Below are 13,939 nucleotides of genomic sequence, written 5' to 3'. Positions count from 1 at the left end.
GATTTTTGAATAATAAACACAAATAATGAAATTAAGTATTTGATAATAGGTTTTTATACTTTCAATTTTTATAATGAAATGTAAATTCAAATATGTTTTTAATCAATTAACAAAAATAACGAATTGCTCATTTTTAATTCAATGTCCCAACCTGGAAAAGGGATGTCCCATCGTGGGCCGATCTTAAGCCCAGGTTGGAACACTCCCAAAAATTGTTTTTGCAATAAAAAAATCAATTGACAATCAATGCAGTTGCCATGAAAGTGTAAGCAAATACAATCAATAGAAAATTAAAAATGAAGTATTTTTTTATTTTGTCCAAGTTAGCTGTTTGAATTTCAGTGTCCCAACGTGGGCTAGTTTACCTCACTATGAAATATAATATCTATATCTATAACATACCTAATATCCGTCTGTCTTATGATCCTCTACAAACTAACTTAAACTGAACTTACTAAGTAAATGAACTGAAAATTGTAATAAAATAAATTTTAATAGAACTGAAATTGTAATAGAATGTGCACTATGTGAACTGATCTGCTCGAAACCGCTCGGTTGACTGAAGACATGTGTACGCTCTCATGCCTGCTCTAGTATATCGAACCGCCCGGCAACCGAGCGACAACCGAGCGGTTGTAGTCTGGGACTACAACCGCCGCGATTCGCCGGCGACTACTAAAACCAAGCGATGCATGTGTACGGCAACATGTGTTTCCCTATACCTGGCAACCGCTCGGTTTGTCAACCGAACGTAAATCGCTATCATGTGAACAGGCTCTTAAACTAAACTTACTTACTAACTAACTGAACTAAAAATTGTAAAAGAATAAATTTTAATTGAACTAAAATTTTAATAGAATGTGCACTATGTGAACTGCTCTGCTTGAAACCGCTCGGTTGTCTGAAGACATGTGTACGCTTTCATGCCTGCTCTAGTATATCGAGCCGCCCGGCAACCGAGTGATAACCTAGCGGTTGTATTGGAGACTACAACCGCCGCGATTCGCCGGCGACTACTAAAACCAAGCGATGCATGTGTACGGCACCATGTGTTTCCCTAAACCTGGCAACCGCTCGGTTGGTCAACCGCGCGGCAACCGAGCGTAAATCGCTGTCATGTGAACAGGCTCTAATCAGAATGAAGGGTTTCCCAGGAACAGTGTCGAAAAACTGATTGCTGAACTAAAATCAGCTGATCGGATCAATAACATAATCTGCTCTAACCAACAAATCAGTAGGCTTAATATCAACATTTAATTCAAATCTATTCTAATATATAATATCTATTACATTTGAAAAGCAATAATTGAGAAAATATACCTTTATTAACTTCTGCTTCACCTATGACCAGGATCCTGGATTGGCAGTGTCATATACTTACTTACCCTCCCAGGGCCATCTATATCTAAGTTGACATTTGGCCGCACCAACAAACTGTCTCCACGTAGTTCGCTCCTCAGCATATCTTTCTGTCGCTCCAAGTCTCTCCATGTCAGTCTTAACCTATTGCCACCATCTCTGTCTGGGTCTCCCACGGGGTCTTCTTCCTAGAGGTGTCATATATGGGTAGTTTAAATTAAGTCCTCAAAAATGAGCTCCCAAAGAACTCATCGAGGGGTATACCTCTCTCATTGAGAGGTATGTATGTCTCTCCATCATCTTGGTGAGTCACTGGGCAGCTGAATCATGCTTCCTCCTCTCAAATTCCGTCTGTGGATCGATCCTCTTGTTGACAACTTCTCACCTCCTCCCTCACAAACCGGAGACAGTACGATGTATTGTCCATACACCGTGTGTTAGAGGATGAGATAGGTAGGTGAGATAAAGGATGGTTGTTGAAGGAACAAAACATTTCAATAGATAACAAATCTATTCTTATCACAGATTCATGACAAGGAATTTGTAGCATATAATGTTCAAAAAAATTTCGACATTACCTTTATCACAATATGATATATTTCCAAGTTCATTCTCATTTTTCTAGTAGATAGAGCCTGTAGAGCCTCTCTCGTACAGGATCATCAAACTTTGGGAGAAAATTTATTTCAACTATGTCTGAGAACCCTTCTTTCAACATAGGTGGTACGAATTTTTTCCTGAAACAGACAAACAATATTTATCTAAGATTTGGTCAACTTGAGGTGGACGACGCTGACCACGCCGCTGATTCTATGTTCCGGCTGCGGCAGGAGCTTATTGAGGTGGTAGGGAGCATTAAGGGCAACTCTGCGCCGGGCTGGGATAATATACCATCAAAATTTATTAAAAACAATATTGCCACTTTGATTACTCCCTTGCTTCATATAGTTAACCTCAGCTTCAACACAAATAAATTTCCAAAACCATGTAAAATAGCCAAAGTGGTACCAATCTATAAATCAGGTCAAAAAACTTAACATCTAATTACAGACCGATTTCTCTACTTTGCACCTTATCTAAGATCATTGAAAAATGTGTTAAATTACAGCTTGCTGATTACTTGGAGCGTGAGAAAATAATATCAGATCTCCAGTTCTGTTTTAGAAAGGACAGGAGCACGTCTCATGCATTTTTTGAGTTTTCTAAAAACATAGCTAAGGAGATTGGAGATAGGAGACGTGTCCTGGTTACTTTCCTGGACCTAGCTAAAGCATTCGACTCCATAGATCGACATAAGTTGATTTCAAAATTGCATTACATAGGTGTTAAATCGTTGGAGTGGTTCATAAGCTACCTGGAGAACCGCATCCAATACGTTAGTATAAATGGCATTAACAGTGAAAAGGCTGGAATCGACTATGGAGTGGTTCAGGGAAGTACACTGGGGCCGCTTTTGTTCCTGATATACATCATAATTTAGAGAAGGTTTCCACGGGTGGCAGGTTGTTCCTTTTCGCTGATGACGCGGCGGTGGTGTCGTCCGGCTGCACGTGGGACGAAGCTTACGAACAGGCGGGGGCAGACTTGGTCAAAATCAAACGCTGGTTGGAGCAGAATACCTTAACATTAAATGTAGAAAAAACCAAGCATCTGCCAATATTTTTCAGAAGTGACAGTGACCCTGCTCCGAGACGGCTGGCCCTCCACTCCTGTGGTGACCTGCAGTCGGTGGACTGCGGTTGCAATGTCATAGAGCGTGTGGAACAATACAAATATTTAGGTGTAATAATTGATCATAAATTATCCTGGGTTCCACACATTCAGGGAGTTAAAAACAGGCTTAGAAAACTCATTTACGCCTTTTCGCAGCTTGGAGGGGTGCTGACTGTGGGTCAGTGTAGGACGGTTTACTTTGCCTACGTGCAGTCGTTGCTCCAGTATGGTGTCCTGGCGTGGGGGGAGTCTCGGCCGCCGCGCTGCATCCACTAGCTGTCACACAGATATCACTCATCAAAATAATTCTAAATAAAAATATCCGATTTCCTACTGAACAACTCTACACCGAATTTCCTGTTCTTGACATAAGACAAATCTACATTAAAACTCTTCTTATTTTTATCAAATCGTACAGAACAGAAATTTTTACACAGCTAAACCATAACTACCCCAATAGACATATGCTGAATTTTGGGTTTAATACACCTAGAGCTACCTTTACATCGGTCGATAACAACCCATTTCGTATTGCTCACCTACTTCATCGCAATCTTCCAATCACAATAAAAGAGGCTGAGGGATGCAGTGTTGCTAACTACAAAAAGAAGATAGTCACATGGTTGCTTGGTATTGGTCGGGAGGCATCAGAGCCCTCATAAACTCGCCCTATATGTAGATTCTGATTCAAACTCTGTTAACTCTGGTACTGTGATGCAGCACTCTGAACATTATAATAAGTAATTTAAAAACTTTAGGAGATGGGTACTCCAACATAATACTAAGTCTTTAATAAAAGAAACCCACGACATCATGCTCTGTTTATTAAAAAAAAATTATTAATAATTTATATTTATTTTTCTTTATATAACGTATTTCCAATAATGTAATAGTTAAGTGAGAATAATATTAAGGTAGAATTCTGCAGAATTTTTTATTTTACAGTTATTATAGATAGGAATTCTTCCCCCACACACGGACCAATAGTCTATGTGGGGGAATATTTATTTCCTGAAAATATTTGTTATTGAAAATATTTGTTAATAAAAACTAGATAATTTACAAAATAGTAATTCTCACAAATAAATCAATATTACTGGATTAATTATATTGGTGAATCATAATTGTCATTGAAGAAATTCTCCTATACAGAAGAAATGTTGCAGGGAGTTGATAAACGAGACAGCTCAATTCTGTTTTAATACCACTACTTGCACAGTAATTTTCACTTAAACTTCTATTTTAAACGTTTACGTTTGAACTGCTTACTTTTACCTAGTAAAAGTTTCAAGTGAAATTCGGCTGAAATCTGCTGGTATCTTCTCATTCAACTGTTCTCATATTTAGGCTACTAGATTGAATGGATGAATAATGAAAAGTTAGATTCAAATTAATCGAGAGTCTGCATTGACTTTCAAAGACCTTTGAATAATGATAATAACACAATACCAGTACCACTAACAATAGTTTTAGCAATAACAATAACAATAGCAATAGCTTCTCATCTAACAATCCGACAATACGGTTGGTTATTCATATGGAAATTATTTATAGGCCAAGCAATAATAAAAAAAAATGTTTTTATAATAGCTTATATTCAACATAAGGATGGGAATTAATCTGACGCTGATTCACATATGCAGACAAATGGTTTCAAAACAATAATCAATTGCCCTTGGAAATTGGCGATAAGTTGAAAAAAATATTGGATTAATAAAAGAGGAATTCTAAAACTGGAAAAAAAGATTTGGTTTCCAAAGACCAAAGTATTTTCTTTTAGAAAACCAAAAGACTTTGTTTGAATGATCTGAGAAATATTAATATTGTGGTATGAATACCTAGTACCGAGTTCTGTCTATATCACAGTGACAGTGTTTGAAGTCATTAGCAAAATACAATCATCATTTTGAAAGACAGAACCTGCTTATACACTAGATGAAAAATCATAGTAATGAGAAGCAATAATTATTAGGCCTATAATAATAATTAGCCTAATAACTCACCCGTAACTGTTAATTATGATGGTATTGACGGGAACATGTGGATCTCCAACCAGTTGACGGAACTGGAAATGAAAGATCAATTTATTGATGTTTATACTAACATTCTCAAGATTGGGATTTTTAACAATCTTTATGCTTGACAGAACTGAATCTTTTTCAACCATTCTACATAAGCAAGTGAAGCTAATCAGCTGAATACTGTACTATTTGTTATGGTACTTCTGTGGCGGGGAAGCCACATTGTATCATACAACTTGAGGCAGATTTTCCTCATGTGTGTTGCTAAATTTAAATGAATGCTCCTCAAATTTGGTATTTACCATTATTCTATTCAGTTGAACTTGAACAAGAATGGAACTTAAACTTGATTAAGAATTTGCCCAATTGTTTGGTTTATATTTTTCTAATCTTTAATACTGTATCTGCTTTCTGGTTGAGTATCATTTGTATTGACATTTTGATTATATTGTAATGTCTAACTGTTGTATGAAGAGACAAGCATTTCTCCTTTAAAATGGATTGTACTTGTTCTAAGCCTTTACGAGCTTTCTGTATGCTGATTTTCTGAGAGAAGTCGCTCCAAAAACACTTCTCTACAGTAATTGTTCCATATTTTGTTTGAAAACTAGACCTTACCTTCAGGAGCCTTTTGTATTACCTTGCTCCAAAATAACCTTTCCTGGATACTTTACTACGAAAACGGCACCCTCAAGTTTAAAATCGGATAAGTTTGAAGTTTGAAGTCGTAAGCACTGCTTCTACCAAGAATGAGAATTCTTGTAAGATTATAGTCCTTATTAGTTGTATAACTTACTTTGTTGTTGTGACGAGCATGCTCCAGAGTAGTGGACATGAGGAAACAGCGACAAGGAATGTTGAGTTTGGCAGCCACATCGATGTAGCGCTTCCTGGTCTCCTGGTCAGGGTTGGTGTTGTCGACGACCACACTGTTGCCAGCGTGCAGGGCGCTCTCCATGCTCGACACACACTTCTGCCACGAGCCCAGTGTGTCTCTGTTCACGCAGCTGTAGCCCGCTTTCACCAAGTAGCTGTTTGCGAAGAAGCTCTTGCCCGATCCTGGACTTCCTACCATCACTACCACCTGTTCATAAAACAAAATGCAAGGCTTGAATATTTACTACTCAGTATGATATGCATTACACTGCGTACTGACTCAAGCACCACGCATACGCGCATTTTTATTTTAATCAGCTGAAGCTATGAGGTGGTTATTATGGAGGAGGCAAAATGGGTTTCTACCTGTTGTCTCCATTAATGAATTAATTATAACTGTATTTGTACAAGACCAGTAAGATATAGATATAATAAGCATAGCATCAGCTCATGAAAAGCGAAATGCGCGTGTTCGTGGTGCATAAGTCTGTACGCACCTTTACATGCCGGTTTACAACAAGAATAAGATAGGGAACGGACTAAAATGTACGAATTGGTGAATAAAAGCAAGGAAAAATTAAGAGTATGGGAATGAAAATGAAAGAGAGTAATAAATTAAATTTTCATGTATTCTATTATTCTTGTTTTATTATTTATTTTCATTTTATTATTTATTTTAATGATTATTTTTGTGTATTATATTTGGTTTAGTAAATGTATCAACAATGAGTACAATGCGGAAAGATTCGACAGACATTGAAAAGAGGTCCAGACTACTACTTGATCTCTAGTTTGAAACAAACAGTTCAAAGATCATGTTATGTTTGGATTTCCATTTAAATATAATTTCAAGTACAAAATACAGTAATGCTTAATTCTTGATAAATCATGTATTGATAAATAATAATGAATGTTTTATCGCCAAAAAAACAAGAAAAATACAAAAAATTAATATTTCAAACAATTTATTTGGCGTGGCTGAAATAAAAGAAGCCTTGCGCTCGAGCCACGAAATAAATCCTTGATTTGAATTCGCTGTGAGTTGAATTCTTACAGTTACCGAATTGGACATCAATAACTGATATTAGATTGATATTTTGTTATAAAATTGATATCAATAAATATTGGATTGATAAATTTCAAAACAGGCTAAAGAAAACATCATGAATTGTACATGAATTTATTTCAAGTCTACTGTGAAAACAGGGAACTTGATGAAGAATTACTCAATGAATAAGTTGAATAACTATTCATTGTCAGAGCATCTTTGAGAGTATTATTAACATCAAGTTTCAACTTAATATCATAGAAATAAAATATTGAACCGAGAGAAGATCACCTTATAATTAAGGAATTATGTAAAATCGTTGAAAAGTGTTTGACATTCATGTTATTTGTGTAAGTACAATAATTAGTGTATTAAACACTTTTTTAACAGCAATATTGTGCTCACCTCTTTCGTTTTGGAAAGAATCTCCTTGTCCGTTATCAAAGCATTGTTTGAAAATAGCTGAGATGGATTGAAGCCGGGTAAAGCAAATTTGCCTTCGGGTAGTTTCAAAAAATGAGCGTCAGGCGTATAAAACTTTATGCCAACATTCAAGGCGAAAAGGCGGTCCGCACAAGAGAAGTCTTTCTTCTTTTTTGGCGCCCAGGACTCCACTCTGCCCGCCGCGTCACCAACGAAGAAACTATCACTCTCACTATAATCCAAACCATCGTTTTTCTGTAAAAGAACGCAATTTATGAAGCGCAAGTCGAGATAATTCAGTTACGAGAATATGCGTGGTGTGAAGGGGAATACAGTAATGCTTATGCGTTCTGTTTCTCTTGCACTAGCCGGAAGGGCAGCCAACATCAAGTTCCTCTGCACTGAACAACCCTATTTGCGTCACTAATTCTCACTAAAAATTAATCAAGTTATTAAGTTATGGCTGTTTGGTACTCTTTTTTTTAAATTGATAATCTTTTTCAATATAATTGTCAAGATCATTATACGAGTGAGAAAAAGTGGAAACTGAAATTTTTAAGAGGTCTAATAAGCGAGTTATGGGTTTTTGGAGTGCTAATTTTCCAGATTCCGTTTTCTTTCCAGATCATAAACGGTTTCGACTATGTCAACAGAACTTCTCTTAAAAATTCAAAAAATGTATCCTTCCAAACTAAAACATTTTATTCCCCATATCGTTCATAAATAAAAAAGTAAATTCGATAACTTGTTTTTTTTTCATAAATCGCGAAAAAACGCATATTAGAACAAAGCCAATGATGTACAGAATGTATTAAAAAAATCCAATGGAAAATTCAAAACCGTTTATGATCTGAAAAGAAAACGGAGTTAGCACTTTCAATAACCCATAACTCGATTATTAGACCACTTAAAATTAAAACTATCAAGAATTTCTATTCAGTAGGTCAACCAGCGAAAAGCTATTTTGATTCTAGATTTTAGCAGTAGAAGTTCAATGTTTCCATGAGAAAATTCAGGTCAGACAGATCAGTTGAATGATTGCAGAATTCGATAATTACGGTGCTAACATCATAGAAAAATATAGAAAGTTTATCTATTCTTATGCTATGCTAACATCCACTATTTATCCAACTGAGGCATGAAAAGCGAAATATGACTTCTTACAGATATAATCATTAAATTATATGCCTGATATGAACCAGAGCAAAGTATAATGCTCCAATAATAGTGTTGAAATATAAAAACTTATAATATAAAAATAAAATTTTAAATTATAAATAATTTATAAATAAAAAATTAATAAAATTATAAATATAAAAATCAGTAAGGTACCTTCTATCTGTTATATTTGCAATTACAATAGTAAAGTTCAATTAATGCTCTCATCTTTGAGAATAAACTATAGATATTGATCGTTCTATCGTTTTAATAAATAGGATAACATATACAAACGTTCTATCTTTACGCTGATAAACAATATGTGGATTGAAGTGATCCCTAGGACACTTTTCATATCTGTTGAATGGTGTTTGATGAATTAATAGTTGTTATTTTGATCTAGTTTCATATACTACTTAGATAGAATTTTAGATCAGATTTGAGCAGCGCAATTCAAATGTACTGTACTTACATTTGAGTGTACAGTTCTACAGTACATTATGTACATAACATTTTAAATTCCAATTCCGCGTTCGGCGGCAGCTGGTAAGAGCTACTATTGTCAAGTGTGCACACTGCTTCAATAATAGACTATTTTTCACTGATAAAGGCACAAATAATAAAAGTATTAGGAGAGAACAAAAAAGGAAACTGATTTAGGATTTCATAACTATTCTCATTATGATTCCCAAAAAGGAATTCATTGTAGGATTGAATGAGTGTTCGAGAATTCATTCAACTCATCACGCGACTTTGCGATTGCTCCATGTTATTACTAGGACTGAAAATGATTTAGAAGACTAATCCTTTGATAAGAAGAAAGAAGAAAATGATAAGTAAACTTACCTTTTGTATAAATACCTCCCACATGCCCGGTACAGGTTTCCTATATTTGTCTTCAGAAGTTGCCACAAAAACCTGCACAGGTACATCTAAGGCGCTGGTGATTTTTTCCACTTTGTACTTGAAATCGTCCAATTTTGTTTTTCCCCTCGATATCCCCGCCTGATTGGTGAAGATTACTATTTTGAAGTTATCATCGTGCAGCTTTTTCAACTGACTTTTCACAGCTGGACTGAAAAGTTTCCAATCATTCTTGTCTACAGGAAAAACCTTTCCTGATTTAGTCAGAATTATGGTACCGTCCATGTCGTATGAAGCTATCTGCAAAGCAAGAAGATTATTTAAATTCGAAACTTAGTATGCAATAGTAGATGCATATAGATTTTCAATAGGAAGTGAAGTAGCTTGTAATAAGAATATCAAAGAAAAAAAAATTATATAAGATTTGACAAGAATCTGTCAGTGAAATATAAGATATCGATTTATTTAGGACTATGGAGAAGTTACAGCTTAGGCATCGAAATTTAGTAACATCTTGATTATCCGAGCTCGAATTCATAAGGCTCCTCCCACATTAAATCAGTTTGTCTATTTTAAGAATTAAATGAATCATACATACACCTGAATATTCCAAAAATTACAATATTACTTGTACATGTTTCATTGTTCAATCTTAAAACTGATTGTTAGGCGTTTAAACAGTGAAGTTTAATCCTCAAAACATGATATATTTGGCTCATAACCCTTTAAATGACATTATCCACTCTCCCCTGATTATTTTACTTTTATTTGCAGCGCTCCGACCATACCATAAATAAAAGGAGGTGCAGCTGGCCATAGGTACTACAATTTCCAATGACAAAATTGATTAAATTCAATGAGAAGTATTAGAAATAGCCACCTCTATAATTATATTCTTGGTTAACTTGAATATATTTTGTACGGAAATTTATTCCTGCATTCGTTTTATCTTTATAGTGAGCAATGATTGATAAGAATTGATCTTTTAATGAGCAACCGGGAACTGGTAGGTTAACACTGGAAAAACTTCATGAATAATCAAATATGTAAGTAATCTCACCTTACTGCTACTCCTTAGTCCTTTTACAGAATATATCAGTAGTTTGCCCTGGTCGATAGATTCCCATACATTTTTATCACAAATGTTGAAACTAACAGATAATATGGATGACCCATTATCCAGCTTCATCTTTTTGCTTGGATTCTGACTCTCCTCATTCTCTCTCATATTTTTTGGCTTCTTAGTTAACTCCCCACTATCGTCCATTTTCTTTGGTTTCTTCAACTCTCCATTGTCGTTTATATTATTTCTATTACTAATCTCTACATTGTCTTTTTCATCGATTGGCATGTCCCGCTCAACAGTGGCTTTGTCTATCCTATCTTTAATGGGAATAGGGGAAAATTTGACCTCATAGATATGCTTGCCAGCCAGCAGCTCTAGTTTGCTGTTGTTATTCAATTTGAATTTGTCTCCCTTTTTGTGAGCCACTCCATCGGCAACTGAGGGATTGCCGCCAAGACAATGTGCTGTCACTGTGCACGCCACAACGTCAGCTACAAGACTGACTGCAATAACCAAAAAACACGACATTAAATTCAAAATATTATTATCATTAAAAAAAATTATAAAATAAAAGTAAAATATTTTGTCTTTTCTAATGGCATATATCTACAATAAACAGAACTTCCATGCCATAAGCATTGAAATTTCAGCTTTTTGTAGAAAAAAACAAAAGATTTCGCATGTGTTTCAGTTCTATTATTAATGAAACAACTCTACAGCGTCTCTAAAAATAATTTAATGTCAAATTAATTAACTTGAATATTTTAAATAAGCTATCTTAATAGTCTGTAAATGATAAGAAGTAACTTACTTGAATCAAGAACAGAAATATCTTTTTTTAAGCAACTGCTTCCACACGGAAAGAAAAATCTTCAACCACTAAATCCACATTAATTGTGAATAGAAGCACCTTCTATTAGAGCTACTTATCTCCATTCCTAGTTTACAAATGAGCTCAATGTTTCAAGAAATAACTAAACAAACTTTTCCGTACTATCATTATATTCTGTTGATTAACTTGTTTTTTGTGTGAGAGCAATATGGAAATTTGTCGTCTTGTATTACAAATCACTGATTATCCGATGCTCAAGTGGCGGACACAGAGGGGGCTAAGAGGCTGCAGCATTTTAGTTGGATCTTTACTTTATACAAGACAGAATGGAACTTTTCAATAAAAATAACATAATGTAACTTATCTATTCTGGGAGGTCAACCCCTGACAAAATAGTCATCCTTTACTCCTTAAATCGATCAAACCTCTTAGACCAGAAACTTAGTTTTAAAGGTGCAATTCCCCAGTATTGACACGTGATGCGAGTTTCGAGTCTTCGCTAAGGAATTGCACTTTTACCAGGACACAAATAAACTTTTAACTGATTTATTTTTCTGTGCATTGATTTCAAAATAATAGACTGATTAGTAGTTTTATTCTAAAGTTGAACACTGCAAATTCCTGTAAAGTATACCGTAAACTATTTGAAATGAATGGTATTATTTTATAATAATACTTGGAGAACTTGATCATCAACCTATTGTAACTCAATTGCACTAATAAGTAATTCACAAAACGTGTAATTTACAAAGTGTAGATATGGCATTAAATTTTCAAATAGCAATTTACTTGAATTAATCTATCTTACTTATCATGTAACTAGAGGACACTAAGGTCAATGACAGTTTCAAATACTACTATTGTAATAGAGCTTGATAATGTTATAGATAACGCAATCCATAATCTAAATACTTTACTACATTGTTAAAACATTATTATTATAAACTTAGTAGGGTAACTTATCATAGTTATGAGTTTATTATTGAATAACATTTGTATATTATGTATTATAATTATTATGTAGACTACATGTATTTGTAAAGGAGCTCCTTTGGTTGCAATTCATTGGTAGTTAGAAGAAAAATATTAGGTCTACTATATTGTGATGGAATAATTAAAATTATTAGACTGGTATTATCTTTAAATAGGTACTATTATATTTATTTTTATTCACAAAAACTACATAGGCCTACTTATAAGTTAACTTGGTCAAAATTCCATTCTTTTCAAATTTTAATGTTTAAATAGTAATGCCGGGTTTTAAAATACAATACCTTGACGCTTCGACAATTTTGTGTCAACTATTTCTGTTTCCGGACCTCTCCCCACAAATACTTGTTTACTATGAGGAAGTTCAATTTGAATAGAATTTGAAATTGATTTTAAAACACACTTTCTTACTAAACTCATCATACAAATTCAGATGAAGATACGTTAGAGAAATTTAACAACAAAGGACAGAGTACGGTCACAGAATACAATATGTATTCTGTTTCTGTAGTACGGTGCACTTTGAATAATTATCAATAAGTATGATGTAATTTCACTGTTTTATTGGCAGGAGTAAAGAGAAAAATGATTCAATTGTAGCTAGTGATTGTTCAGTATAGCAAATAATAGACTATTCTCTACGAAAGAATGATAAGCAATGATAAAAAATATATAATATTATTCATAGAAGCAAAAGAAGTATTTTCTGTTTAGTAAACATAACCTCATTCTATGTTTCAAAAAAATTTTTATCGAGAATCGAAACATCAAATATCGACATTTTAGATCGATATACAATATTGTCCTACACTTACAGCAGAACAAACGGTGGCATGCCAATAATTGACCAAATCCCAAACGACCGAAAATCGATATTTTCCCAAACAGCCGAAAACTACTTTTCCCCATTTGACAGAATAATAATGAAATATTGAAACTGGAACTTTCTCAATAAGCCAAATCCCAAAAACTTTTATAAATTTTTCTAATCGACAGAAAACGTTGTTTGTCACATTGAGCCGAAAGTGTTGAGAGTCCCAACTGAACGAAAATGAAAGGTTTCCCATCTGACCAAAAGTGCTAAGATTCCCAAAAGACCGAAAATGTCTCTAGTTTGTCGCAAATGACCGAAAGCGTACGGCCAAATGGGATAATGAATGCTTCGGCTGGATGGGAATCCTATCACTTTTGGTCGTTTGGGATTCGGTCGATTGTTACCAAAACAATAATAATGCCACTGTTAGTTTATAGTGTGCTATAAGGAAGACTCTTATCTATTAATAAACAATATCAATAATTATAAATAATAATTATCTATTGATAGACAATAATATTTAATGAAATAAAAACACATAGATGTTGTCAGTTTTCTACACTTTAATTTGGTACACGACCATGGTTTCAACTCAGTTGAAGTTTTAATAATATTTAACATTTCCAATACCATTTGGAAGCGCCACATTGTAATAGCATTGATGGGAGGTTAGGATCACTTCAAATGATCCGGATCAATTGATCTCATTCACTGCCACGAGCTAGTCAGAAGACCAGGATTGGAACTTCCCAGGGTCACGTGACGTGTCTAGTAT

At 34.5% G+C, this 13,939-nt stretch overlaps 1 protein-coding gene across 2 annotated transcripts; it reads right to left on the bottom strand.

Annotated features, from left to right (window-relative positions):
• Nucleotides 1-1,938: 1,938 nt before the first annotated feature.
• LOC111047718 (uncharacterized protein F21D5.5) lies at nt 1,939-13,281 on the bottom strand. 2 transcript variants are annotated; one of them, XM_039422469.1, is made up of 7 exons: nt 13,166-13,281; nt 10,523-11,031; nt 9,445-9,762; nt 7,423-7,695; nt 5,890-6,177; nt 5,076-5,137; nt 1,939-2,096 (listed from the first exon to the last, which is right to left on the bottom strand). In XM_039422469.1, the coding sequence occupies exons 1-7, from the start codon at nt 13,257-13,259 to the stop codon at nt 1,973-1,975; spliced, it is 1,668 nt and encodes a 555-aa protein (XP_039278403.1). In that variant the 5' UTR covers nt 13,260-13,281; the 3' UTR covers nt 1,939-1,972. The 2 variants fall into 2 exon arrangements, with proteins under 2 accessions (XP_039278403.1, XP_022189234.2); XM_022333542.2 differs by lacking the exon at nt 13,166-13,281 and adding an exon at nt 12,635-13,084.
• Between the last annotated feature and the right edge of the window lie 658 nt (nt 13,282-13,939).

Source organism: Nilaparvata lugens, chromosome 2, assembly GCF_014356525.2.
Source record: "Nilaparvata lugens isolate BPH chromosome 2, ASM1435652v1, whole genome shotgun sequence".
Taxonomy (NCBI): Eukaryota; Metazoa; Arthropoda; class Insecta; order Hemiptera; family Delphacidae; genus Nilaparvata; species Nilaparvata lugens.
This window is presented reverse-complemented; position numbering and strand designations above follow the sequence as displayed.